Raw genomic sequence first — 27,096 nt, 5'->3', positions numbered from 1 at the left:
TGTACCTTAGTAGCTAATGTTTGTCCAAAGTACATACATGTAAGTACTTATTGTTTGTACACACATAAAAAATGTTCTCCATGCTTTTCAATGGAATTTGTTGAGGTGGTCGAGTAGCCATGGATTTTGGTTTGGTAGTGACAGTGGCAGTGGCGCCATTGCCAATTGCAGAATATGCAGGGACTCCCGTATGGTTGTGGGAATAGGAGGTCGTCGGTTTTTTCCTTGCTAGCTAAACAGATATAAAATCCGGTGCACCAGAAACACGAGCAAGGTATGGACAAAGAATTGGAGGAAGAAAGTACCACGTCGGTAGGAGTAAAGGGCTGAGTGAAGGACAAATAGACAATACCTATCTAATAATTAGCACTTTCAATACCTTATATAAAATGCAGCTACCACCATTATTAGTTATTAGAGCCCCGACTATATTAATGGATAATAATCACAATATCATGGATGCATTATATTACCATGCGTCTTGTTTTTAAGAACGGTAAGAATTGGGAGCTTAATTCTCTAAATTGGGATTTGCCAGGGACCGTCACAGAAGGCATTTCACGGTTGGGCTGTTGCATGTGAGAGCAGCCACACAATCTCAGATCTTGTCTTATTCATTTTATTCATTTTTAGTGGCTGCTCTCCTATGCAACAGCCCAGCCGCGAAGTGCCTTCTGCGATGGTCCCTAGCAAATCCCCTCTATATATATTATAGAAATTTTACATTCATAAGGTTTTAAATGGCATGTTACCTGGCGTGGAGTCACATGTGATGAGCCTGGCATTGTGGGACGTGAGGCTTTATATGTTGCTGGAGCAACATGTGCCCCTCTCGAATGATTCACAATGTGATTTTCCTAGAAATGCCAATGGTCAAAACGTTTTGCGAAATGTCCTAAAATGCCCCATTTAATCGTCCATGTGGCATGGGATTGTAAAATGGCGTTAGATTATTTTGGTGGTGGGTCCATCATTTTGATTGATAAGAGCATTCAACCTAATAGGCTTTGCTTTAGATCTAATGGCATCCCATAAGGAGTAATTTTTTTTATTTGTCCATTACAATGTTATGAATTCAAATCGGTTCACAACGGATTTAATCTGCTTAGAGGGAAAATCAGCCTCTTGACCCGCTTTGAGGGAAGGGTCGGTTCTCCTTTGTGCTAAAAAACTCTTGTCTCTAGGATGAAATTCTTCATTAATCTAAAAAAAAAGACTAATTACTTATTATTTATAGAAAATCAGCTTATCACTTCCTCTAGAACTTCTACCCAAGTCAATCAAGATAACGCCTATCTCTAAAATTCCAATCTTAACCACAACAAGAGAGAAAATGACACAAAATATAAACTAATTTATTCTACTTAATGGGGACCCATCTAGCCACGTAACATTTCATTCCTCTTGAAATCAACCTTGTCCTCAAGGTTGGATTATTGGTAAGAATAATTTATTTCACCGGGACCCCAAATCTTATTAGGCATAATATTGACGAAAAACATAGTTGACATTAACCTTTCATGTTCTTCAAAAACTGTGGTTGTGATCTGTAGACACCCAATTTTGTCAAGATAGTATTAGTAATAGGTGACGCGAGGAAGAACCTACTAAAGCCGTTTCACCACCACCAGAAAGCCTGTTTCCACACAGCAACCGCTGCATTTACTGCTTTACGAAAGTAAGATATGTGGTGGTGAATAAGTTCTACGGCCCACGTTGAACTTATATAAACCCCACTATCTTTCTTTTGTTTTACTTTCTGTACAGTCTTTTTCCGTTTGATTTAAGTTAACCCGCGTTGTGAGTAAGTTGTGATGTCTGGATCTTCCGTAAGCAACTTACAATATCAATCAGATTAACTATCGCTTATTTTTTATTTATTCCATAAATACACTTCATTTACATTCGGAATTAAGCATAATCTAACAAGGGAAACAAAATCAAATCTTTTATTTTAACTCCTTCCAAAATGCCAATTTAAGTTAAGAGACCGGATTAATCCAGGCAAGAGGGGTGCTTAATATCTTCTCCAATTGTAATCACAACCCTTACCCGGATATCTGTAAGGACCATGCCTTAAGCAAACAGAGCAAAATATAAGGTTCTAGGCCCAGAGCAAAGGAACCCCTGATTTCTATTCTTTCAAATGAAATTCGAGTCGTTACTCATTTCCTTAGAAGAATCAACACGGGTCCTAGGCCCTAACCTAGGTGGCGACTCTGCGGTTCTTTAACTTGCGAAGTTAGGACTACGATCATGAGTTCGCAAGTAGCCAGATCAAATAACACCCCCCTTTTTGTATAACCCGATTGTGGTGATCCCCTGTCGTCCTGCGCAAACACGGAAAAAAATCGGCTCCCACATGATCATTCGAAACCCCACCTTCAAAATCCAATGTGATCCAAGCTGGAAATAAATATGATTCTTCATGGAGCCGCATCAAAATGACAGAATGATCAAATAGTTGAACAAAATAAATATGCTCTTCAGTAATGTGTTCAACTAACCCATCCTTGTCGTCATCAATTCTTGCACTTTTCTCTACTTGGACATCAACATTTTCAATATTCTGCTTTTCTTCATCTTTGCACATTACATGCTATGCCAATTTTATCCAAGACTCCCGCAAACCGTCAATGCCCTTTCATCAATTCCAAAACAAGTGCGTCTTTCGAACATCATTATATACAAAATCTAAATCTCCCAAGATGCAAACATGACACATGATCGATTGCTCTGATGCCGATTGTTACAAACCCAAATTGGTTCGCATCTGATTTGATCTTCTTAGAGGGAAGATCGTCTTAACCCGCTTCGAGAGGGAAGATTAAAACACAATTTCTAGGATAAAATTCTCCATTAATTTGAAAAAGACTAATTACATGTTACTTATAGAAAATCAACTTACCACTTCTTCTAAAACTTCTACCAAGCCAATCTAGAGAACTCTTATCTCTAAGATTCCTATCTTAACTACAATTAGAGAGAAAATACCACAAAATATAAACTAATTTATTCTACCTAAGTGGGACCAAAATGTGCACCTTATTGGATGATTAGCATAACTTTTAGGTCATAAGTGATCTAAAGCAAGGCCTATCAAATGGACGGTTCATATCAGTCAAAATGATGGACCCACTAAAAATATTACAGTAAGATCACGCCATATCCAAGCATATCTAAGTGAAAAAAAAGGGAAATGATGTTACCACTCACTCTTTCCCGTACTCACCACTCATATTTGTAGGTGGTGAGAGAGTGGTAGGGAAGGCCAAAATTGAAGAAGTGATATTTACACTCCTTTGATCACCAGGGACACCCAGCGTCAGTATATCGATGGCAAAAAAGGAGCTAATGTACTTTATGTCAGAAAAATCCAGTGGTTTTGATTGCAAAGTACACTGGCAAATGGGTGTCCCCGGTGATAAAAGGGGCTAAATATACAGCTTTATTTGGAACCATACGAATCTTAAGAAATTCGTGACATAAAGGGTGTACAATTCCAAAACAAGGTGGTGTCAAAATAGGACATTTGGAAGTCTACAATACAAAAGATTATTTACAAACAAATGAACTCACTTGGGTTGTTGCTTGCAAGATATCCGATTGCATTGACCCTACAAAATCACAATATACAAGCTATCACATGCAAATAATAGAGCTTTTCTACTCTATTCATTGATTATTTTTCATATAAAAATATGAACTTGAGTTTTTCTCCCCTAAGCATACATGTGAAATATTTATTTTTAACATGGTGGACATTCATTAGAATGGAATGGCCACAATCAAGGCTGTCAATGAAAGTAGGACTACAAAACAAGGAAATCAAAGGAGCAAGACAAAAGACTCCTCAATATATGTGGGGGTAGGGTCCTGCCTAACCCCATCTTACCTACCAAAAAGAAAAAAAGGAAATCAAAGGAACAAGACAAAAGACTCCTCAATATTGGAGGACAATATCCAATATTGAAAAACTCTCTATATGTGAAATATTTCTTAAACTTGCTTGTTTGACATTACTACTAATTATGTATGGTTGAGGCTTTGTATCTCAACCTTGAGGTCGTAGGTTCGATCCCAGCTTACCAACCAAAAAAAATTGGGAGTGTTTATCTTATGGGCCCCGCTTTGGATTGCCTTTAGAGAAGAATTGAGAGTGTTTATCGTGTGGGCCCTACCTTGGTTTGCCCTTGGAGAAGCATTGGGAGTGTTTATATATCTTGTAGGCCCCACCGGCATGAATCCCTTTGCCATCATAGTCCATCAATGTCCATCATAGTCCAGACCAATTTTCTTTTAATTGAAAACTTAATAAATTTCCTAACCAATATAAGAAGGGAATTTTAACAGCCTTTATCAGTTAATTACAAAATTAAAAATTAACGAAAGTAGTGCCGTTATAAAATATGAGACTGCAGATACCATTTTCCTGTAACAAATGGAAAACTTTCTTGCTGGGGATGATATTAACACCCAAATATTTTAGACATTTTCCACTTTCTTATAGTCCCTTATTTTTCAAAAAATACTGTACGGACCACATGATAGGATGATCCAAACCGTCAATAAGATGGAACGCAGTGTAAGTAGGTTGTTCCCCAAAAATCATCTCCATAGGATGATCCCAACCCTCCGATCTATAAAGAACTGCATATTATAGAAACCTCTATAGATCGGAGGGCTAGGCTCATCCTATGGAAATGATTTTTGGCGAACAACCTATTTACGTTGTGTTCCGTCTTATGGACGGTTTGGATCATCCTATGATGTGTTCCGTACAGTATTTTGTAAAAAATAAGGGACTATAAGGCTTACACCATAAAAAAAAAACTCGTGGTAATATATGTTTTAAGTGCTGTGAAGGGTATTTGAGTCTCTTTGTTAATATGAACGGTGAAGCAGAGTGGACGGAACAAATAACAAATATAGGCCCACCTCTTTCCTTCAGGAATTTGCGGGCTTCATCATTCATGAAGGTTCGGACAAAGCTATTAATTTGATTGCAGCAGACAAAGTAATTGGCCAGCCAACAAATATAGGCCCACCTCTTTCCTTCAATAATTGGGGGACTACTGTGCTTTGAATCATTCCATGTGGGCCCCATCTCATGCACGATTCTCTGCATGATGGATGCATGTAGGACCCACGTCCTGAGTCGGTGGTTGTATGGTTGCACCACCCACATGTTCATGAAGTGACAACTTCTTCCTCCATCATTAACATCCCTAATTTTGTAATTTATTTCTTAATCGCTTGATTAAATGAAAACCACTAACAAGTGGCTTTTTCATCTCCCCATCATCAAATTTCCTTTCTTTTTCGGTAGCTAATTGGAATGGGGAGAGATGGACCGAGAATGATGATCGATTCTAGGGCCCACAAGTGAACATACATGTATGTGCAATCGTGACCATTAATCAATATGGGCTCGGTCCCATGTCGAACGGTCATGCCATACATAGGATGAAGAACTACAAAAATCAATGATTGAGATTTTTGTTGGATCAACCCTAAGGAAGCTTGATGGTCAAAGATTTATTTTCAATGGTGTAATTGGCCGGACTTCTGGTCACTGGTTGGACCCACCCACTAGTACGATAGCTTACAAGTCATCATCATCAGACGATCCTAACCATTCAATAGAAGGACTTGAAATATGGAAAAAAATGATCAATTATCTTACCTACATTTTTAAGCTCCTATTTGAACGGCTGGGATCATCCCCTGAATGAGATTTTTCTGTTATGGTGAAGCCCACCAAATACAATGTCCAAAATCATGCCCGATATCACATGGGGGCCCAGTGCTGTAGTGCTATGTGATTCATAATTAATGTTCCTTAAGTGGGTCCCATTGTAGACTGATATTTACACACCCTAATTTTGGTACCATACACCCCTCTTCAAATTTAGGACATTTTTCATTTTTATGGGTGTTCGAAAGAAGAAAAATACCAGCAGCAAAAGTCTAGGTGGGTCCCTTCAGTATGGTGATCTGAACCGTTAATCTCCTGGGTCCCTACAAAAGATTTCAAACGTACTGAAATCACATACTTCTTCAATCTTGACCTTCCGATCTTTTAGCCAGATTTTCAGTCACATAATATTTGAAGGGTTGAGATTGTTAACAAGGGAACATTTTTTTAGCCAGATTTTATGATGCAATCGAATGGTTGAGAAGAAGTGGCCTCCACCTCTACTTTTAATAAAGCTGAAAAGCCTACAATAGAGGACTGTACTTAATTATCAAAACAATGGGGGTGCATGTGGTCCCATGCAGCCCCTCTCTTTTGTTTAGAATCTTCTTTGGCTCTTTCAAGTGTTCATACGACCGATGAAGACTCTAAATTAAACGAAGAGTGTATTTACCAAACCAAGTGGGTGCAAATATCAGCTCCCAATTTCCCATTACCAGGGAAAAGTTAGAAGTTAGAACAGTAAAAATTTACCAAACCAAGTGGGTGCAAATATCAGTTCCCAATTTCCCATTACCAGGGAAAAGTTAGAAGTTAGAACAGTAAAAATTTACCAAACCAAGTGGGTGCAAATATCAGCTCCCAATTTCCCATTACCAGGGAAAAGTTAGAAGTTAGAACAGTAAAAATTTACCAAACCAAGTGGGTGCAAATATCACTTCCCAATTTCCCATTACCAGGGAAAAGTTAGAAGTTAGAACAGTAAAAATTCATGCACGCGGTAAATGGGAGATCCACCTCACTGCACTGTATTCTCCATTCATATTTCAACGTTCTACTGTTCTACATCTTATATTTTATATTTTCCATAAAACTACACCTTATAATTGTTTACAACGACAGCTTTAGAAAAAACTAGACTTTCTTGAGAGGAGTGAAAAGATATCTACACCACCTCCAACTTTTTCGGAACAACAAGCTCCTCTAGATTTTTGCCTTTTTGTCTAGTGGGATGTTTCTTGTACGGAAGTTGGATGACAGGCGTTTTCTTCAAGGGGCTTTACCAAAAAACAAGGGTGATGGTAAATTCTCACCCCTTGTAGGATAGTTCACACCCCTTGTAACGTGATTTTGGCGTCAAAGGGCGTTAAAGTCTGCCATAATTCAAGTTGGGAATGATAACTTCGCACCCCTGTAGGATAATTCGCACCCCTTATAATCTGCCATGAAGCTCCGGTTCTGGATCTCTTAACTACACTAGTTCTTGAGGGTTGTTCAATTGATTTCCAAAACACAAAAGGGAAAAAAAAATGTGCCTGCATACTTTTCCATCGAAATAGGCAGTGTTTAGCTGGATTCAACATAAATCTTTTTTGTTAAGCTGACGTGTAAATCTGAATTTTCACCGTGTAAAATGATTTCCTGAGATTTCCTTGATTTCCCACTACGGTGAAATGGTGCTTTCTTCAGCTTTTTCAAAAAAAAAAAAAAGAAGATTTGTGCTCGTCTCCGGTGTTTAAAAATGCGGATGTGACGCGGAACACGGCCAAGAAAAATTCTTGTCGACTTGGCACGGATGTGGCCAAGAACGCAGTTGACGCGGTTAACTAGGTCATAACTCGGGAGAGTCAAATGAGTTTATTGACTGTGTGGGGCTAAATGCGGAATGCGGATGTAGTGCAACGCGGAACGCGGCCAAGGTAAAAAGGAGTCGACTCGGCACGGACGCGGCCAAGAACCCAAGCAGCCATTTGATTAAAACTTCAAAGCCGCATGGAGACTGAGAGAAGGCCGTGAGGATGACGTATGTCGTAGAGTTGGAAGAAGTCATGACGAGGCTCTTTTTTTATGGGTAAGCTAGAGTTTGGCGAGGACCCCTACTAGTTTATTAGATAAAGAGAAAAATAATACATTCATGAGCGCAAGACGTATGCCATCGCTGACTTGGAACATGAGAGAGATCTATAAACTCGGGGTAGACAAAAAATAGAACACTAAACGTAAGAGTTCAAACTATTCAATACTCTCGAGTTACATAACCAGCTAGCTTGATGGGAGTATGTGAGGGTCTTTTGAGTGCGTCTTTGCCAATTCTTCTTTGGAACTTTCTACCATGGTTTACTTTCGGAATTGCTGTGTTGTGATACATTTGAATCCTCCAGTTCTTGGCCCTCTTCCCCATTGTCCTCTTGGTCAACTCGGATTAATGTGACTAGATCACACTCATCGACCCATGATACTTTCTTCTTTCGAGCTTCTTGCCTAGACTCATTGATGACACTCATCCACCCATGATATTTTCTTCTTTCGAGCTTCTTGCCTAGACTCCTTGTCTCTTCCTGACTCATCTTCAGCGGATGATTCTAGATCCTGTATTTCAATTAGATCATCTTCACTGTTTGAGTAGTGAAATATTTTAGCTTTGTTTTAAGTTTGATCTTGGTCATCATCCTCTAATTCAGATGATTCCATGTCATCAAAAGATTTTGTCTCGGATGAGAGAGTATTTTCCATTCCTGTTATAAAAATTGATGTGCAAATCTGTAATTTATGATGAGATAATACCTTATACGAAATTAATCTGGTAACTCCAAAAGCAGATTTCAACAGTAATAATTTTCTGCAATAATAAACTAATTTTCTGCAATAATAAACTGTAAAGGAAGAACAAATCGTTAGATCACTTATCGAGTTGAGGCACGAAGAATCTTCGCTGTCCTTAAGGCAAATCTCGCCCCCACTATGACGAATCAACGGTGCAGATGGGCGTGATGGCGTATGCCTCCAGGATACAACAACTCTCGCTCCAGGGGTGTGCACTCACGCAGCCCGGATGCCTAACAACTTGCTTATATGTGCCAAAAGCCTTGATCAGAAAGATTGGGGAAAACCAGAAGGAAAACCAGAAGGAAAACCAGAGAGAAGATAGCAGAAGAAGAAATCGTTCTGTGTCTTTCTATCTCTGTAAAACCGTTTTTATAGAAAAATAAGAGACACGTTGGGATGAAACGTCGCACTCTTTTAGTGCGTGAGAGACGTTTCCCAAACGGTCACAAAACCAAGATTTAAGGAATCTCAAACGGTAAAAAGTATTAAATAATGATTAAAGAAAAAGAAAAGAAATAAAAGAAAATAAAAAGGCTTTCGGCCCACGCGCGCGGCCGGCCGAGCCGAGCCGGGCCGGGCGGCGCGCGTGTGTGGTAATACCAAAAGCCCACCGGACCCAAGTGGGTGATCCGTGCGCGTAGGATTCTCATGACCTCTTTCTCATTCACAAGACTAAGAGAGTGAAAGTATATATATGGCCACTCTCACCCTCTCACACTTCCCATCTAGGACTAAAGTTTTCTCATGGCTTTAGTCCTTTTGGAGGGAAGCTCTAACTTTGAGTGAGAAGCCCTAAAGCAAAAAGCAAACTGTGGACCCCGATCCGAGAGAGAGGCGGGGAACGGGCCCCACACTAAGTCTCAGGATCATCCACGTGAATGGAGAGCTCTACCAGGGAACTCTCGAAAGAATTGCCCCTCACAGCATGAGTGGCGATACAAAAGGTGAGATACCTCTCGATTCGGGGATTAGCCCAGATTCGAGGCGTACCTTAAACAAAGAAGAGTCGCCATCCAAGGAAAAAGGCAAATGGGCCTTGGATCCCATACTATGCTCTGTTGCAACGGATAACCAGAGATATAAAATAAGGTTCGTGCCTGGTTACGAATTCGGAAGGTCTAAAGAGCACCTCATCCGCCCAAGTGCAAACACCTGGTCTCTTATGCCATTTACTTAATAATTTTGAAGAGCTTTGGGGGAAAATCATATGAAATGGGAATGAATATCTCCGAGAAGACGTCTATCTAATCATGCATATCTCGGAGATGAAATCAAAGGCACACAAGATAAAATAAAAGAAATATGTATCACCTAAGCATAGCTAGGTTATAAGTGACATGCCTAATGGGTGTCTAAGTTCTGATGAACAAACACATGCATGACACACCAACAAAGTATAAGGTCTGCGCAATAAAGTAAGAAAACACTGCAAAACATAGAAAATGACTCGATACCATACAACCCTAAAACTCTAATCTATACCTAGGCCCGAGTCTTTAGATGATCTGATGTTCATCCAAAGAAGCCTACGTATCCCCGCCTCCACGAGAATCAAGGCAACGTAGTTCTTCGCACCTATTCTAAGCTATGATGCCTAAGACATCTAGACCTCTATCCTAGACTCGATCTAAAAGACCGGACTAGTTCTTAAAGCTTCTTGTGTGATTATTTAAATTCCAATGGATTGTAGATTTTAGGACACCCTATATGTCTTAACTAAATGCAGGTTAGCCCTAAGCTAATGCAGGTGATTCCTATAATCTATGTGTAGTTAGGCTGTACGCCCTAAGGGAAACAATGGGATCACTAGCGTATCCAAGACTTAATCATCAGTCGGCGATATGAATCGCCAACTGACTAGACGGAGGCGCTCCTATAACTCTAGGACAAACTCCTAACTCTAACATAAACACAAACAAACCACACAACACATCAAAGACAAACTCAAAACTCTAAAACTCTTTATCTAGGACAAACTCCTAACTCTAGAGGAAGATCTTGTTGAAAACAAGGTTTTGAAGATTTTTGGTATTTTTTCTTAAAATGGGTAAATGATTTATTTACAAAGGTTTGGCTGGACCTGAGATAAGAATCTCAAGCTGCACTACGTACCTCGTGGAAGAGGATCAAGCCAACGTAGTTCGAAACAGAATTCCTAACTACTCTCCTAATGACTCAAGATTTTTGAGATTTTTGGTTTTTCAGATGTTTTTGATATTTTGGTTGTTTTATAGTGTTTTTTGAGTTTTTGACACAAGAGGACAAATCCTATCATCATAAGGGGAGGACAGACTCCTGAATATCCCGCAAAGGTTGGACAGCATCCTATGCTTTGCGAGGGAAAAGAACAGAAACACAGCTCTGCAAGGGTTGGACAGCTTCCTATACCTTGCAGGAGCGGATAAAAATCACATGATTTGATGAGAGGTTGGATAAAATCCTAACCCCTATGATGATAGGACTGAATCCTGAAAGAAAGACATACTCTCTAGCTAAGGACAGACTCCTAGGCAAAGGACTAACTCTGAAAATAAGATTCTAAGAAGGAGGTGCTAATGAGACAAAGCCTGTCTCCTAAAAGAAAATGAGATAAAGAAGGGTGCTAGTGAGACTATCAAGCCAAGATAAAGCTCACAAGTAACAAGGAAAAGAAGACCTTGCGCATATTTAGCAAAGGTAAAACATCCAGCCGGGCCGGACAGCTACCTAGCCCTAGGGTGCAACAAATGTGCAACCCAATACCCATAAGGGTAAGGCGTATGTTGCCAAGCCGAGTAGGATGTTCTCCCAAAACCAAATGATGCACAAAGAGGAGGTTTAGCAAGAAAATGAGACTAGGTAAGTCTCTTAGACACAGAGGTAGGATAGAGAAAAATACTAACAAGGAAAAAGAGACCTTGTGCATATTTGGCAAAGGTAAAACACCCAGCCGGGCCGGACAGCTACCTAGCCCTAGGGTGCAACAAATGTGCAACCCAATACCCATAAGGTAAGGGGTATGATGCCAAGCCGAGCAAGGTGTTCTTCCAAAAACCAAGAGACGCACAAAGATGAGGTTTAGAAAGAAAAATGAGATTGAGAGAGACTCCTAAACAAAAAGATAAGCTCCAAGAGAGGTGCTGACGAGACACGGCATGTCTCCTAAGGATAGACTCACTAATGAGACAAAACTTGTCTCTAAAGGATACAACTTTCTCTGTCTGAGACATAGCCTGTCTCCCTAAATTGAGGCTCTAAATGACAAAGTTTAAGGGTATCTCAAAAGACGGGGCACGTCTTAAAAACAAACGAGGGAAGGGCTACTCGGACTAAGAGAGTCCCCTAAGGATGGGATTAGGCTAGCGCCTTCATCGCCCTACAAGAAAAGGGGATTCTAATATCTAAAGAATAATAACAGCAATCTTATAAGACTGTGTTAGTCTATCAAAGAGAGAAGAAAAAACTACCAGATAATTGCAAATTTCACTCTAAAAATAAATCAAGTGTTAAGCAAAGAAGAATTTAAAAAAAAAAACAATACACAATCTAAAGCAATCATAAAATGATAAACATCATTAATTAGTCCAGACCAGCCGCTGGATAGCCTAATAAAGTAAAAACAAGCAATATCAAACACTTCTAAACCAACCACAAACCCCAATACGGGGACTCCAATGAAATCAGATGATGCCAAAGTAATCATCTGATATCACATACACATAATAATATTTCTAATCCCGCCTTGAGATCAGACAGTACTCATGTCGATAATATCGAATAGAGTAGTCATCTGATCTCCTTCTTCCTATTAAACAATTTATTTAAATAAAATAAGGCAGCAAGTAGTAAACTAATCAGTGGACAGCAATTATGTGCTAGTGAAACAACCAATGGGCAGCAATTTATGCAAAATAAGAGGTAGCAAGTAATGAACCATTAATAGACAGCAGCTATATGCTAGTGAAAAAGATCAAAGGGCAGCAGTTTATGTATAGAATAATGGGCTTGGGCTATCGCCTTCATCGCCCCATGCGATGAATGGAAAAATTCTAAGAGCTTTTAAAGACTATGCAAGTTTATAGAGAGAGAAGAAGAAAGGAGAGGCATTACCACGACCGGGTAAGTTCTTCCAAAGATTTAAAATGAAATATCTTCTTCTTCTTCTTCTTTTTTAGAGTCCTTTAATTAAATCTTTTCCAATAGAAATAGAAATTCTTCTTAAGTTCATGAATCTAAAAAATCCCTTATGGCCTACATTCCTGTAATTTAAATCACTTTGATGAAATAAGAATAAAAAATAAATAAAGGTGTAGCAACACCCAGCCAACCAAGAAAGAAAAGTATTCCAACTTTTTCTTTTGAACCATTTTTTTTTTAAGGAAATTTTTGGCTACAAAGGTTTCAGCCCATAAGAGATTACTCTTAGTAAAACTCAACCATCAAGATCAGTTTGCCCAAAGATTTTAATTAAAAAGCTCTCTATCCAAAAAAAAGATTTAAGGAAGAAAGAATGTCCGGCTGGATGAGATGAGGGAGTTGAAAAAGAAAGTAAAAAAGAAAAAAATCTGTTGATTTGGAGATGAAAGAGAATCATGAGACTCAAAACACACCTATCTTAAGCACAATATACCACTGTGCCATTTAATGACATACACACATTTGATCAGATCATACATATATTAAGAATTTTGGTATTAAGTCTGGATTGATGCAAAAGGCCAAATTTCTAACATAATGCTACTCGAACACCCAGCTTGATATAGAAGGTCACGTTGAAACTAGGATTGGAATAGGACCAAAGAAAAACATTTAATAAAACTGAGATCTTATGACCTGCATAGCATGATTGGGCTGATATCATAATTTGAATAATTGTCTCAACAAAGCTTGTTCTCTCTGCCCATGAGTTGTTTGGGTTACTCTTTATGACTCGATTCAGACAACAATTTCCTAGATTAAAAGCGATTGAAGCTACAAGAGAAGGTAATAAAACCTCTCATATAAGAAGTCACTTCTCAAAACCATAACAATGAAATAACCTGAAGCCTTTGTCATGGTCATTAAATCTTACACATAGCAACAAAATTCTAAGCCCAAAAATTAGCATTTCCTTGATAGCAAAAATGTAAAACCAAGTAAAATATAAATTCAAGGAATCTCTATATCTCCAAACACCATGAAAAATGGAACCACTAATGAATCCCAAAATAAATTGAAACCATTTAGCATGTCCAGTAGATAAATTGTGAGTTGCTATATGGGAAGGTGATTCGGATGCAACTTCGAATCAAACCTTATGCCTATGATAAATCAAATCAACAATGTTTTGTCATTAAATCTATGGTCAGGCTTACTTCATTTCTGATTTAATATTAAACACACAATGATCAATGACCTAAATGACAATTGTATCCAAATAACATACTTCAACCATTGGATTCCATGCAAATCAACTGAAATAAGACAAGCTGGGCTTATACTGTTCGAAAAAAATAAAAAAAAAAATGAAACCTGGCCCCTCAGTAAAAAATAAAAAAAAAAAAAAAAAAAAAAACTATGATAACTAAAGTCTCAATACTTCTTTTTTTATTATTCAATTTTCAAAATAGAAACAGATTTTCCCTTTTTACTACTGATTTCACAGGGCCAATCCAAATGAAATTCTGAGAGTGAGGATTCGAAGACACTAATCACAAACATCATAGCAATTAACAACATAAATAAGAAATGAGAGTAAAATAAAAGATATAATTAAGAGATCTTACCTTTAAAACTGAAATTCTAAAGAGATTCAGATCGAATGAAACAGAATTGAATAGCAGAGACCTTTGAACTCCTTTGAGCTAATGACATCATCAATGGATAGCAAGCTTCCTGCCGATGAAATCTTCACTTGGATCAGCTGGAATAGATCCTTTTTTTTTTACAAATCTGAAGTAACTTCACTCTTCTCTTAGAAATTTGATTCAAATTATCAAAACCTAGGTCAAGATGAGCTAGATCTGAAATATGAGCTTTTGGATATAAGTTCTAAGGTTTAGAACAAGAAATGGCAGTAAAGGAAGCTAATGAAAACTGTAAAATGAACTGATTAACAAAGAAAAATATTTTGCCGGAGCTCCAGTTGACTTGCCGGAGAAGATGAAGGCAAGTTAGGGTTTCATAAGAAAAGGATGCAAATGCTAGTTTCTAACAGAGGATATGAACGACAATTACAGCAAATGAGGTTGGCAAGGGAAAAGAACAAGACTATTGGAATGAAAACTCAGCCGGAGCTCTGGCAAATTGAGAAGAAGAAAATTGATCGGAATAGACGAGATCTATTTTCTCTCTTAAAAACTCTCTTTTCTCACTCTCTCTCTCTCTCTCTCTCATTTTTCTAGATCTGGAAATGATCTCTTGAAACTAAAATGCTTGAGTTCACCGGATCCAAATAAAAAGAGACCGGATTACATGGAGTTTTGCCGGATTCCGACGAGTATCACAGAGAAGATAAAAAAAAGTTTCTAGAGCTTTAGATCTAGGGTTTCTAACGAAAATCTAGCAAAGAAAAGATGATCGAATAGCAGATCTAACAAGACTGTGATGGAATACAATACCAAAACGAGGCCGGAGCTCCGGCAACCTCGTCTGAGAAGATGATCGGAAGAGAAGAGAAAAGGGATCTGGAAAAAAAACGAAAATGAAATCTGGTTTTTCCTTTTCTCTCTGCGAAGAAGAGATATTTTTTTCCTCTCTTTTTTTTCTAAAAAATGAGATAAAAACCAGTATTTAAAGACATTTTCGAGACTTGATATCGGCACTCCACTTGATGGGCGCGCGATTTTGCGCGTCCCATCCGGATAAAAAAAAAAATTATTCCAGAATAAAATCGCCCCCCTCTCAGGATAAAAACACCCTCCTCTTCTGCTTTACACTACGGCTTCGCCTGGGTTCGTTTGCTAGGCAAACGCGCTCGGATTCTGACGAAATTTTGCAGGGACCTAGATGAAACCCTAACCTAGCTAAGGGTGGAGTTTGGGATTCTACCTTATTGATTTGATGGGGTTTTGCTCAAACTGAAGGGATTAGGGCACGGTCAAAATGGGGTGTCTACAGATGCCCCTCTTTGGCAGAGCGTGCTTGTCACGCGAATGTCAAAGCTGAACAGACAAACCATTTTGGCCAGCCCAAAATTAAAGAGTTTAAAATTTTTGATTTTTGATTTTTGAAAATGATACACACAAGATAACACGGTGAAATAGCCTTTCGCCGGACTCTGACTCTGCAAACGCTGGTGAGATAGTCTCTCTCCAACTCTTAACTCAGTACATATTGACGAGATAGCCTCTCTTGCAAAACATTAAAGGATAGATTTGGATTGTGAATGATCTTGAAATTTGAAGAGAAAAATGAATCTGGATGCCGTGTGAAAACGGTCTTGAATGCCGCTTGGAAACGGACTTTGAATGCCATGTGAAAATGGACTTGAATGCCATGTGAAAATGGACTTCAAATGACTTTGGATGCCGTGTGAAAACGGACTTTGAATGCCATGTGAAAATGGACTTGAATGCCATGAAATAAAATCTTTCAAATGGTGAGAGAAATGACCAAACTCCAAATCGCGGAGCCATTGGCAAAACATCTTTTAAAATCTTTCAAATGGCGAAAGAAATGACCGAACTCCAAATCGCGGAGCCATTGGCGAAAACAACTTTTAAAATCTTTCAAATGGTGAAAGAAAATGACCAAACTCCAAATCGCGGAGCCATTGGCGAAAACAGCTTTTAAAATCTTTCAAATGGTGAAAGAAAAGACCAAACTCCAAATCGCGGAGCCATTGGCGAAAACAACTTTTAAAATCTTTCAAATGGTGAAAGAAATGACCAAACTCCAAATCGCGGAGCCATTGGCGGACATATATATTTTTATTTATTATTTTTTTTTAACTGAAAGGAAAATTCATTGAAACGATTGAAGAAATGACCAACTTTGATCGATTTCACAAGGTGAATAAGTCATTCTTTGCCAAGAATGATTGAAAATGCATGATCTTTGCTGAAGATAAAATTCAAGGAACTTGAAGAAAATTTCAGGTATTAACCCTTTTAAAATGAGTGAAAAGCATTTTGCTGAGGGTTTGACGATTGCAGGAGTAAATTCTAAACTCCACTAGGGATAAAATTTTCTAAAAAACTGGACTTCAAAAGAAAATAATTTGATTGAAGAGCCTGACTCAAAGATTATGCTCAAGCTTCTCTGGTTTTCATTTGCTGAGAATAGTTATCCCAGTTATCATCACGTTTGATATCTTTTATGACGTAAGTCATAAAAAGATGCCCCTAGTATGAAACACTTCCATAACAGACTCGTAAGAGAGCAAAACACAGGAAATGGTTAAAAAATTTTCATTTCATCGAATATCTGAGGTTACAAAGCTTTCAGGTTTACAACAGGCTGTATCTGCCCGACAATTGCCTTTCAATTCTGACGATCTCTGCCATTTCATATGGGCTTGAAAACTTGCCATATGGACTTGAGAATCAATCATCTTCTGAACTTCACTCTGCTGCGCATCACTCTTGAGGGGATACAAATTCATCATTCATTTTTTTTATCACCCCAGCCTTGGGAGGAATATTAACCACACAGGACTCTGGAATTTGACCTTGACTCAACATAGAAAAAGACTTGGATAACCAGCAAATGAGGACTTCGACGGGCACAATGACTTAAACTCTAAGAGAGACTGAATCTGCTTCTTAGTCTGATAAGTATTTTTTTAAAATGGTACAGTCTGCCACTCTTAAAATCTTTTGAAAATCGTATTTAAAGGTGTTTCATTCCTTTTTCCGGTATTTCCATCATGGTTATTATTCCCTTGGATTGCTTAGTCTTAACCCCCTTAGCCTTGAGAGTGTCAGAAGAATTTCTGTCGGTGCTTACTCAGACTTTGAAGTAGTGCCGCCGAAGAAATGAAAGTCTTGCTGGCTTTCAGAGGTTCTGTCCTTTATGAAGTCACTGCCATGACCAAATCGCTTTTTCAGGTTTTCGATTTGGCGGACCGCATGCCTTAATTTTTGCCTAAGCCGCCCTTTCAGGTTTTCAGCTTAGCGGGCAAATGACCCTAACTTTTGCCTAGACCGCCCTTGCGGGTTTTCAGTCTAGCGGGTCTAAGACTCCATTATTTTTTTTTATTTTCTTTCTGTTTCTCTACAAACCTGGGCCTAAGTACACCAGAAGGACTTTTAGGTAGGCTTGGGTTCAAACAGGTTAACATTTGGTAAGTTTTCATGTATTTGACCGAATCTGGCCTTCCAGACTGCCTACGTATCCCCAAAGAAATGAGAATCAGGTCCGCGTAGTTCGCCCATTTGGGTTTCAAAAATTGTTTATTTTGTTCTTTCTTTCCTTCTTTTTTTTTTTTAAGGATTTGAAAGGTTTGAAGGATTTGACCGAACCCGAATTAATCAGGCTACCTACGTACCCTGTAGAGAGGGATCAGGTCATGACGTAGTTCAGGCTATTATCTTTTATGACGCAAGTCATAAAAGATGCCCCTGGTTTGAGTTTATCAAAGAATGAAAGTGTTTTTTTTTTTTTATTTAGGCCCAAAGTGTTTGCAAATGGTTTTTTGACTTTGAGGTTGTTGGCTTTTGAGCTCTGATCGATCAAAGACGGCCTCCTGGTGTATCTAAGCATAGTACTTTTTTAGTTGGTCCAGGTTTGTAGGTTCTGTTAATTTTTCTCCATTTTCATTAAGGAGTCTTACAGCTTTTCCAGGCAGGACTTCATCAACAATGTAAGGACCAGACCAATTTGGTCTGAACTTCCCTCTGGGGTCAAACACCGGTGCTCGATAAGATTTCAAGACGAGATCTCCTGGTTTCAGATCTCGGACCTTGACTTTCTTGTTGAAGGCTCTTTCGATTCTTCTCTGATACCCTTGGATGTGATACAAGGCTCTCAACCTCTTTTCATCAATCATCTGTAATTCCTGATGTCTGGCTTTGGCCCACTCAGACTCTGGCAGATTTGCTTCCATCATAATTCTTAGAGACGGGATTCTCACTTCAACAGGGAGGACTGCTTCCATTCCATACACTAGAGAGTATGGAGTTACACCTGTAGAGGATCTGATCGATGTCCTGTAAGCCCATAAAGCAAAAGGAAGCTTGTTCGACCAGTCCTTATAAGTCTCGGTCATCTTACTGATTATGACCTTGATATTCTTATTCGCTGCTTCTACAGCCCCGTTTGTCTGCGGTCTGTAAGGAGATGACTTGTGATGCTTGATTTTAAACTCTTCGCACAGGTGCACTACTTCTTTCTTGAAATGAGATCCATTATCAGAAATCAATTCATGAGGTACTCCATATCTGCAAATGATATTCGCACGAATGAACTTCGCAACTGTATTGGAAGTTATGGAAGCAAATGAAGCAGCTTCTATCCACTTCGTGAAATAATCAATGGCCACCAAGATGTACTCGTGTCCACTTGACGATTTGGGATAGACTTTGCCAATGATATCAATTCCCCATACTGAGAATGGCCATGGCGAGGTCATAGAATGCAGCTCTGACGGAGGCACATGAATAAGATTCGCATAGACTTGGCATTTATGACATTTCTTCACGAATGTGAAACAATCTGTTTCCATTGAGGGCCAATAGAAACCAAGTCTAAGGATTTTCCTTGACAGCATCTTACCATTCATGTGAGGACCACAAACACCTTCATGTGTTTGCTCTATGAGCTCTGCAGCCTGATCTTCATCAACACACAGAAGCTGAATACCGTCAAATGACCTTCTGTACAACTCTTCACCACAAATGATGAAGTTGGCAGCGAACTTTTGAAGAGTCTTCCTCTCTTTGCTGGAAGCTTCAGGCGGATGCCCCTTGCCTGAAATGAAATTTCTGATATCTGTATACCATGGCTTTCCATCTGGACACCTGGCAGATATTTCAATGGCATTCACATGTGCTGGAGCCCATTGCAACGTTACAGCTAAAGGTTGAACCTCCATTGTAGCAGAAATGTCCAACATTGATGCCAGAGTAGCCAGAGCATCAGCAAAGTGATTTCTTGTCCTTGACAGATGAGTAAAGGTGACATTCCTGAACTTTTTGACCAGAGATTCGAGATAAGTATGATATGAGATCAACCTCGCCTCTTTTGTCTTCCAATCCCCATTTATTTGACAAATGATCAAGATTGAATCTCCAAATACATCGATGTCTTGAATTCGCAAAGCCAATGCTGCCTCAAGTCCTGCGATACATGCTTCGTATTCAGCCATGTTATTGGTGCACTCAAATTGCAACTTGATGGATAACGGAATGTACTCCTTCTTTGGAGATACCAAAACAGCCCCTATTCCTTGACCATGATTATTGACGGCTCCGTCAAAGTACATAAGCCATTTGGAACTTGGAATCTCTTCTTCAATGTCCATAATCTCTTCATCAGGAAAATCAGCCTTCAGAAAAGCATTCTCTTCAATAGGAGCATCAGCTAGCTGCTCAGCGATGACCCGCCCCTTAATTGATTTCTGAGTGACATAAGTGATGTCAAACTCAGACAGTAATAGCAACCATCTGGCTGTTCTTCCAGTAAGAGCGGGTTTTTCGAACAAATACTTCAACGGATCCATCCGTGAGAGCAAAAATATCTTGTTCGACAGAAGATAATGTCTAAGCCTTTGAGTCGCCCAGACCAATGCTAAACACGTCTTTTCCAAGACAGTGTACTTGATTTCATACTCCAACATTTTCTTACTGATGTAGTAAATGGGCTTTTCTTTCTTAGACCCTGCCTCCTGCTGAGCAAGCATACAACCCATTGCTGTATCCGTGATGGACAAATACATCAACAACGGTTGACCAGGAATGACCGGGGATAAGACAGGAGGCAAAGACAAGCACTGCTTGACCTTTTCAAACGCTTCCTGACATTCTTCATTCCATTTCTTAGAGGAATTCTTTTTCAATAACTTGAAGATGGGTTCACACGTCATAGTTAAATGAGATATGAATCTCCTCAAGTATTGCACTTTGCCAAGGAATCCACGAATCTGCTTTTCTGTTTTTGGTGGTTGCATTTCTTGGATAGCCTTGATCTTCTGAGGGTCCACTTCGATTCCTCTTTCACTGACCATGAATCCAAGCAACTTCCCTGACGTGACCCCAAATACACATTTATTAGGGTTCAAGCGAAGCTGAAACTTTCGGATTCGCTCAAAGAACTTTCTCAAAGCGACTGTATGCTCTGGCCGAGTCCTGCCTTTGACAATCATGTCATCTACATAGACCTCGACCTCCTTATGAATCATGTCATGAAGAAGAGTAGTCGCGGCCCTCTGATAGGTAGCACCAGCATTCTTGAGACCAAATGGCATCACTCTGTAGCAATATGTCCCCCACTGAGTAATAAATGCCGTCTTCATCATGTCCTCAGGCGCCATTTTGATCTGGTTATACCCTGAGAATCCATCCATAAAGGATAAGAGTGCATGTCCAGCGGTATTGTCAACCAAGAGATCAATGTTCGGAAGCGGAAAATCATCTTTCGGACTGGCCTTGTTCAGATCTCTGAAATCGACACACATCCTGACTTTCCCATCCTTCTTGGGTACAGGTACAATATTTGCAAGCCATTCAGGGTACTCAACTACTTCGATGAATTTCACTTCTAGTAGTTTCTTAACCTCGTCATGAACTTTCAACTCCCATTCTGTTTTAAGTTTTCGGAGTTTTTGCTTCTTCGGCTTGATGCCAGGGATTAGAGGTAATTTGTGTTGGACAATATCCTCGCTCAATCCCGGCATGTCGTCGTAAGACCAAGCAAAAACCTCCTTAAACTCTTTTAGCAAGGTAATTAATTCTTCGCGCTCCTCAGGAGATAAAATTTTGCCAATTCGTATTTCCCGAATTAAGGTTTCATCACCTATATTTACAGTTTCAATTTCCTCTTCAAGTGGTTTAGCTCGTCGATTCTCCTCTTATTGAATCATACATTTGATTTCAAGGGGAGTTTCGTCGGCTACCTCATTAGAGGGGGAGTCTTGATTATCATTATTAGTTACTTGATCAGGTTTAGAAGCAGGATCAGTAGAAGAGACAAGTACAGGAATGTAAGCAAAAGAATCTTTTATTTCATCAGAATGAATGATTACATCAGATGACTTGCCCACATCAGGCGTTACAGATTTTGAAACAGAATGAAAAAATAAGCCGACATCAGTATCGACGCGATGAGAAACATGTACAGCCAAAGAATCAATGAATACGTCCTCAGACTCAGACTCGACACCACCAAGGACAGACTCGTCACCCACTCCAGAAGTAGACCCAACTTCTACAGTACCTGCATCAAAAGAAAAGTTAGAAATGACAGACTCTGGGATGGACTCAGAAACTGACACATACTTTAAAATAACTGACTCTTTTGAAGGGACTGGAATGTACTGAGGGATTACTTGGGGTATAACCTGTGAGGTCCAGTTATCCAGAGGTCCCTCGGCTGGGGTGATATAGTCCTCTGGGTTCAGAAAAGGTGCATCTCTTCCAATCATAGCAATGACTGGTGCCTCAGTTTGAAACAAAGAATCTAGGAATTCTGGCTCAAAATTTTCAACCCAGTCTGAGTCTGGTTCCTCTGTCACTACTGCCTCTGTAATCTGCTTACTGTAAAATTCTGCTGGCAGCTCATCTGCAAAGAAAATCTCAAGACCCGGCAGCTTGGTCCCATCCTCATCATACCATGGCTCTGAGAAACCATAATAAGGGCAATCAGCTCCCTCTTTTCGGAATCTACCATTCATGACTTTGCTGAAAGGTCCCATTGGAAACTCTAAACCTTTGCGGCGACATTCTGCCCATTTAAACATGTAGGCTCTCATTTCCTGCACCTCCTTGCGAGTCGGCTTATATCCCAACCCAAACAACCCATCAGATGTTTTCAACTCGGGCCGCTCAGTCGGACCCTGCATATTCTTTCCCAAACCTGCCCCTGGGAGATACCCAAATCGGCGCATCATCTTGACTACCCGAGTATTGGTGCTAGAGAGAAACATAATTTCTTCACTCATAGCCTCTTTCATGGTGATAGCCGAAACTTCCATTGAAAATCCTGTCAGACTGATATCTCTTGTGTTTTCAGTAACAAGCTCTTGAGATATTTGTCCAACTTCTGGCTCGGGATCTCCTTTGACAGTGATCACCCGATTGTTTCGAATGAATTTCAATTTTTGATGAAGTGTGGAAGGGATAACTCCAACCTTATGCAACCAAGGTCGGCCAAGCAACAGACAAAAAGAAGTCTTGATATCTAACACCTGAAATTCAATATCAAAAGTTTCTCCTCCAATGACAATCTCAGTAACCAATGTTCCAATAACATCTCTTCGAGTCCCATCATATGCCAGTATGCCTTGCTCAGACGGAATGAAGTCTTCAGGCCCAAAACCCAGAGTAGTGGCAGTGCTCAAAGGACACACGTTCAAAGCTGACCCATTGTCTACCAGTACTTCGGAGACTTTCTTCTGGTTGCAAAGCAGGGTAATTTTGAGAGGACGAGTATGGTCCTTCCCTTCTGACGGCAAGTCCTCATCTGAGAAAGATAAGGCTTTTGAAGCCTTGGTCATGGCCACCAAACCGACCAGCTCGTCAGGAGTGATCTCAACTGATACCTGGGACGAGTTCAATTCACGAAGTACACCCTGTCTGTGCTTCGGCGATGCCATCAGTAAACCCCAAATTGAAACATTAGCTTGGGTTTTCTTAAGCTGATTCAGTAGGTTATCTTCCTCTTCATCAAGTCTTTGTTTCTGCCTCTGACTGTCAACCCCTCTTGCAACTTCAGCGGGATTTTCAACTCTAAGCTCAGCTGGTTTGAAGACTCGTCCACCCCGTGTGACGTGGCGGAGTTCATCGCACTGATCGTTCAATAACAACAAATCTTCATCATCTATCTTAAGGATGTATGGGGTTTGTATTTCTTCTTCCTCATCATCACTCACCCTTAAGACATACAGAGATTCGCTTTCTTTCTTTTCATCCTCACACTGGAGAATGTAGGATTGGTTTGATGGCCCAGCCACATCAGGGTCATTCCAGGATAAGACATAGGGTTTTTCAGATTCTGAACACTGATCTTCTTCTTCAAATTTCCAAACATAGGGTTCTTCGGATTCCACAGCACATATGAAGGAAGCCGGATCAATGACAGACTCCTCGGCGCAAATGACATTGACCGAGGATGGAGGCGGCATTGCATGCGTAGGAAGGGGGTTTCTAGTTACATTTGGTAACTGGATTGACAGTTCCTTCCTATCGATCATGTTCTGAATTTGGTGTTTCAAAGCTAAACACCTGTCAGTGATATGGCCAGTGTTGCGGTGATAATCACAGAACTGATCCTCTCTCCAGGATCTTGGCAACGGGTTGGGAGGAGGTTTAATGTCAGGCAACTTGATCTTCTTGTCCTTCAATAGCTTCTTCAAAGCTACGGACAAAGAATACGGAAGGGGATCGAAATGACGAAGAGGCTTCTGCTCCATTGTCGGCCTTCTTACTTCAGTAACTACTCTGGGTGGGGGCGGCCTGACATAATTGACATTATGGACCTCTTTCGGCGCCATCACAGGTCGCTTCCCTTCTCTGCCATCAGATGGTACTCTAGATCTCAGGCCTTTAGCCAATGCATCTTCTATCTGAGTCCCAGTCTTAATAAGATGGTTAAAATCAAGGAAATATTGGATAGCCATATGGTGGTAATATTGTGGTGATAGGTTTTTCACCACAATCTTGATCTGATCCTCATCTGACAACCGATGAGTCATCTGGGCAGCTTTCCTTCTCCATCTACGGATGAAGGAAGTAAAAGTTTCATTATGGCCCTGTTTCAAAGCCTTCAAATCTCTCTTAGTTACATCGATCCCCTCTTCCATAGAGAATTGTTCGACGAACCTGTTTGCAATACTCTCTAGAGTTCGGATCTCCTCTGTTTTCAAACTCAGGAACCACTTCTTAGCTGTTCCAACAAGGGATCTAGGAAATAATAGAGCAACTTGCTCCGGAGATAGACCATGCTGTTGTAAAAGCGGAAGAACTGACATTAGATGGCTTCGAGGACACCCGGTCCCATCGTATTTATCCATGTCCGGAACTTTGAATCTAGGAGGCAATGTGACTCCCGGATACAACATAAAATCGGCCATGTTCAACTTTTTCGGGCCTTGAAATTTTATGTTTTCCATCTCTTGGGCCAGCCTATCCATTCTGTCCGCCATCGCTCTGTCCTCATTGGCTCTATTCAGATTAGGATGACGATTTTCTTCTTCATACTGCTCATTATCAAGATCGTCTTCGACGTTCAAGACCGCGGGCCCGGCCATTGCAGGAGGGGGAGGAGGTATAACTGATGGGTGCTGAGCTACATGCTCTTTGGAGGTAGACTCTCTGTCATTTTTCAGGCGGGCTATCTCCTCATTCATGTTATTCATCTGTTGAAACATAGCCTTCATCATCTCACTCATCTCAGCTATAGCGTTTGCAGATTCAGCCATCTGTTCAGGGGTAAATTGAACGGGCGAAGGGATTTCCTGGAGATTGGAGAAAGGTAATGCAGGGGAGGTAAAAGAAATTGGTGAGGAAGAAAAACGACTCAGCCTGGAATCAGCGGACTGACGGGACCAGGTTGATTTTGAAACGAGGATTTTCTTAGGAGCAATGGCTGCTCAATCAAGAATCCTGATATGGAAATATAAACACTAGATTAAAATTTTGATAATCGAGATAAACTATTTTGATCAAATAATGACAAAAGAGACAAAAACACACTTTCATTAATAAAATTCGAATTGTGATTACAAAGGATGAAAAATATTAATCTCTAATCACAACTGGATAACAGACTCACAAAAATGAGAAATGCAAAAAATCAGAATAACAAAACATGATACGGATCTTCAAGGTTCCTCAATCCGAACTCTTTTGCTTGCGGGCTTTTCCGATATTTCTCCACGTCGGAATTTGCGAGATAAACCTAACCTTCTTTCTACATTTTTGTTTCCCCAAGCAGCCACAATGGATCGGACGAGATCAGGAGTGAGATCTTCACAGAGAGGAGGGACTATGATTCCGGGAGGACACGGAATTCCCGTAATCTGGTGGAGAATTCGCATGGGTGCATAAAAGGAAGATTTCTCGGTACCCATGAGATAAACAAATGAATGCGGGTAAGTGCATGTAAAAACATGGAAACACGAATGACTTACCCAGCGAAACTGACTCTCCTCTACATGTTGCAACCAATTGTGCCATTCATCGATGGACTGAGGTTGATGGGCTATTGGTTTCCATGTATGGAAATTCTTCAGGGTATATGGATTTTGGTTTTGTCGCTGAAGAATTTGAAGTTTTTCACCAAGCCAGACATACAATAACTTGACACATCCATTGAAATTGTCCTTGATCTCTTGGGAAGCAATAAGATCTAATCCCAAGAAGGTCTCTGCTAACATGGTAGGGATAGGATTCCTCCCCTCATTGATTTGATCTACCACTCCCAATAGTATCAAAGATGCGACATGAGAATTTCTGCGAAGAACATGACGTGCGAAGACCATAAAAATCAAAGCATTACGTCGGCAATCCTGAAAACGAGAGTTAGTAGGATCGACGTTTTTCGAAAAAAGTTTAATAAGGTCTTGAATTTTTACGCACGTATCCGTTAAACATGGCAGAGAATCCACAGTCTCATTTTTGAACAGTTTACAAAACAGACCATGAGGAGATTCTATCCTTGAAGGTTTGATCCAGAGTCCCTCAGATGGGAGCTCTAGCATGGTACACCAATCTTCAAATATGGGACAAAGTTCAAAACGGCCAAATCGGAAAACATGAAGAACAGGATCCCAAAGTCTAGCAGCTGCTTGGAGAAACTTCCAATTTATATCCCGACTGTTCAAATAGGTGAACGAATTGATGAAATGATCAGCCATATTTCTCTGCGACTGCTCACGCGGAAGAGCTTTAATGGTATCGGCTATCCAGTTGTCCAACAAAAGGTTTGCCATAATCAGACCTGACACAAAGATAGGACGGGATAATGAGGGAATGAAGATAACTTCGAATAAATAAAGAATAAAAATGAACTTAACGATCAAGCATAAGAAGGATATTATGGATGACATCGAATGTTCCACTACTGATCAAAGATGATCAGAAACTCAGAAACGAGACCACGGTCACAAAATGACAAAAGTAGATCATAGACCGGATCTAAATCTGGAAGATGGATGTCAAAACTGAACGATCAAAGAGATCAAAAATAGAATATGACCATAAAGACAGCAGACAAACTGTCGATCATATCTAAAGACGAAAGAAGAAAACAATCTGAATAATATATGACACAACTAAAGAATGGATAAATGAAGCTTCAATCTGAGGGATAAAAACAAATGAATTTTATGATCACCGAGTCAAAGAATAAACCGTAGCTATGAGGGTGACAAGTAGAAGCCACTAGCTAGGTTTAGATCCGAGAGATGCATAGACATGACTGATTGATCAAAGCCAGAAATCTCTACTAGAAAGTAG

The 27,096-nt window shown here is 39.9% G+C and overlaps 1 protein-coding gene across 2 annotated transcripts; it reads right to left on the bottom strand.

Annotated features, from left to right (window-relative positions):
• Positions 1-21,624: 21,624 nt before the first annotated feature.
• LOC143886289 (uncharacterized) lies at positions 21,625-26,776 on the bottom strand. Of its 2 annotated transcripts, none has more exons than XM_077390221.1 (3): positions 25,770-26,776; positions 21,969-25,242; positions 21,625-21,856 (listed from the first exon to the last, which is right to left on the bottom strand). In XM_077390221.1, the coding sequence occupies exons 2-3, from the start codon at positions 25,056-25,058 to the stop codon at positions 21,848-21,850; spliced, it is 3,099 nt and encodes a 1,032-aa protein (XP_077246336.1). In that variant the 5' UTR covers positions 25,059-25,242; positions 25,770-26,776; the 3' UTR covers positions 21,625-21,847. The 2 variants fall into 2 exon arrangements, with proteins under 2 accessions (XP_077246336.1, XP_077246337.1); XM_077390222.1 differs by having other exon boundaries at positions 21,981-25,242.
• Positions 26,777-27,096: the final 320 nt, after the last annotated feature.

This window comes from Tasmannia lanceolata, unplaced genomic scaffold (assembly GCF_043159265.1).
Source record: "Tasmannia lanceolata isolate RefF3 unplaced genomic scaffold, GAP_Taslan_0.1 ptg000011l, whole genome shotgun sequence".
NCBI classification, from domain to species: domain Eukaryota; kingdom Viridiplantae; phylum Streptophyta; class Magnoliopsida; order Canellales; family Winteraceae; genus Tasmannia; species Tasmannia lanceolata.
Note: the sequence above shows the minus strand (reverse complement) of the source record. Positions and strands in the feature narration are given on the sequence as shown.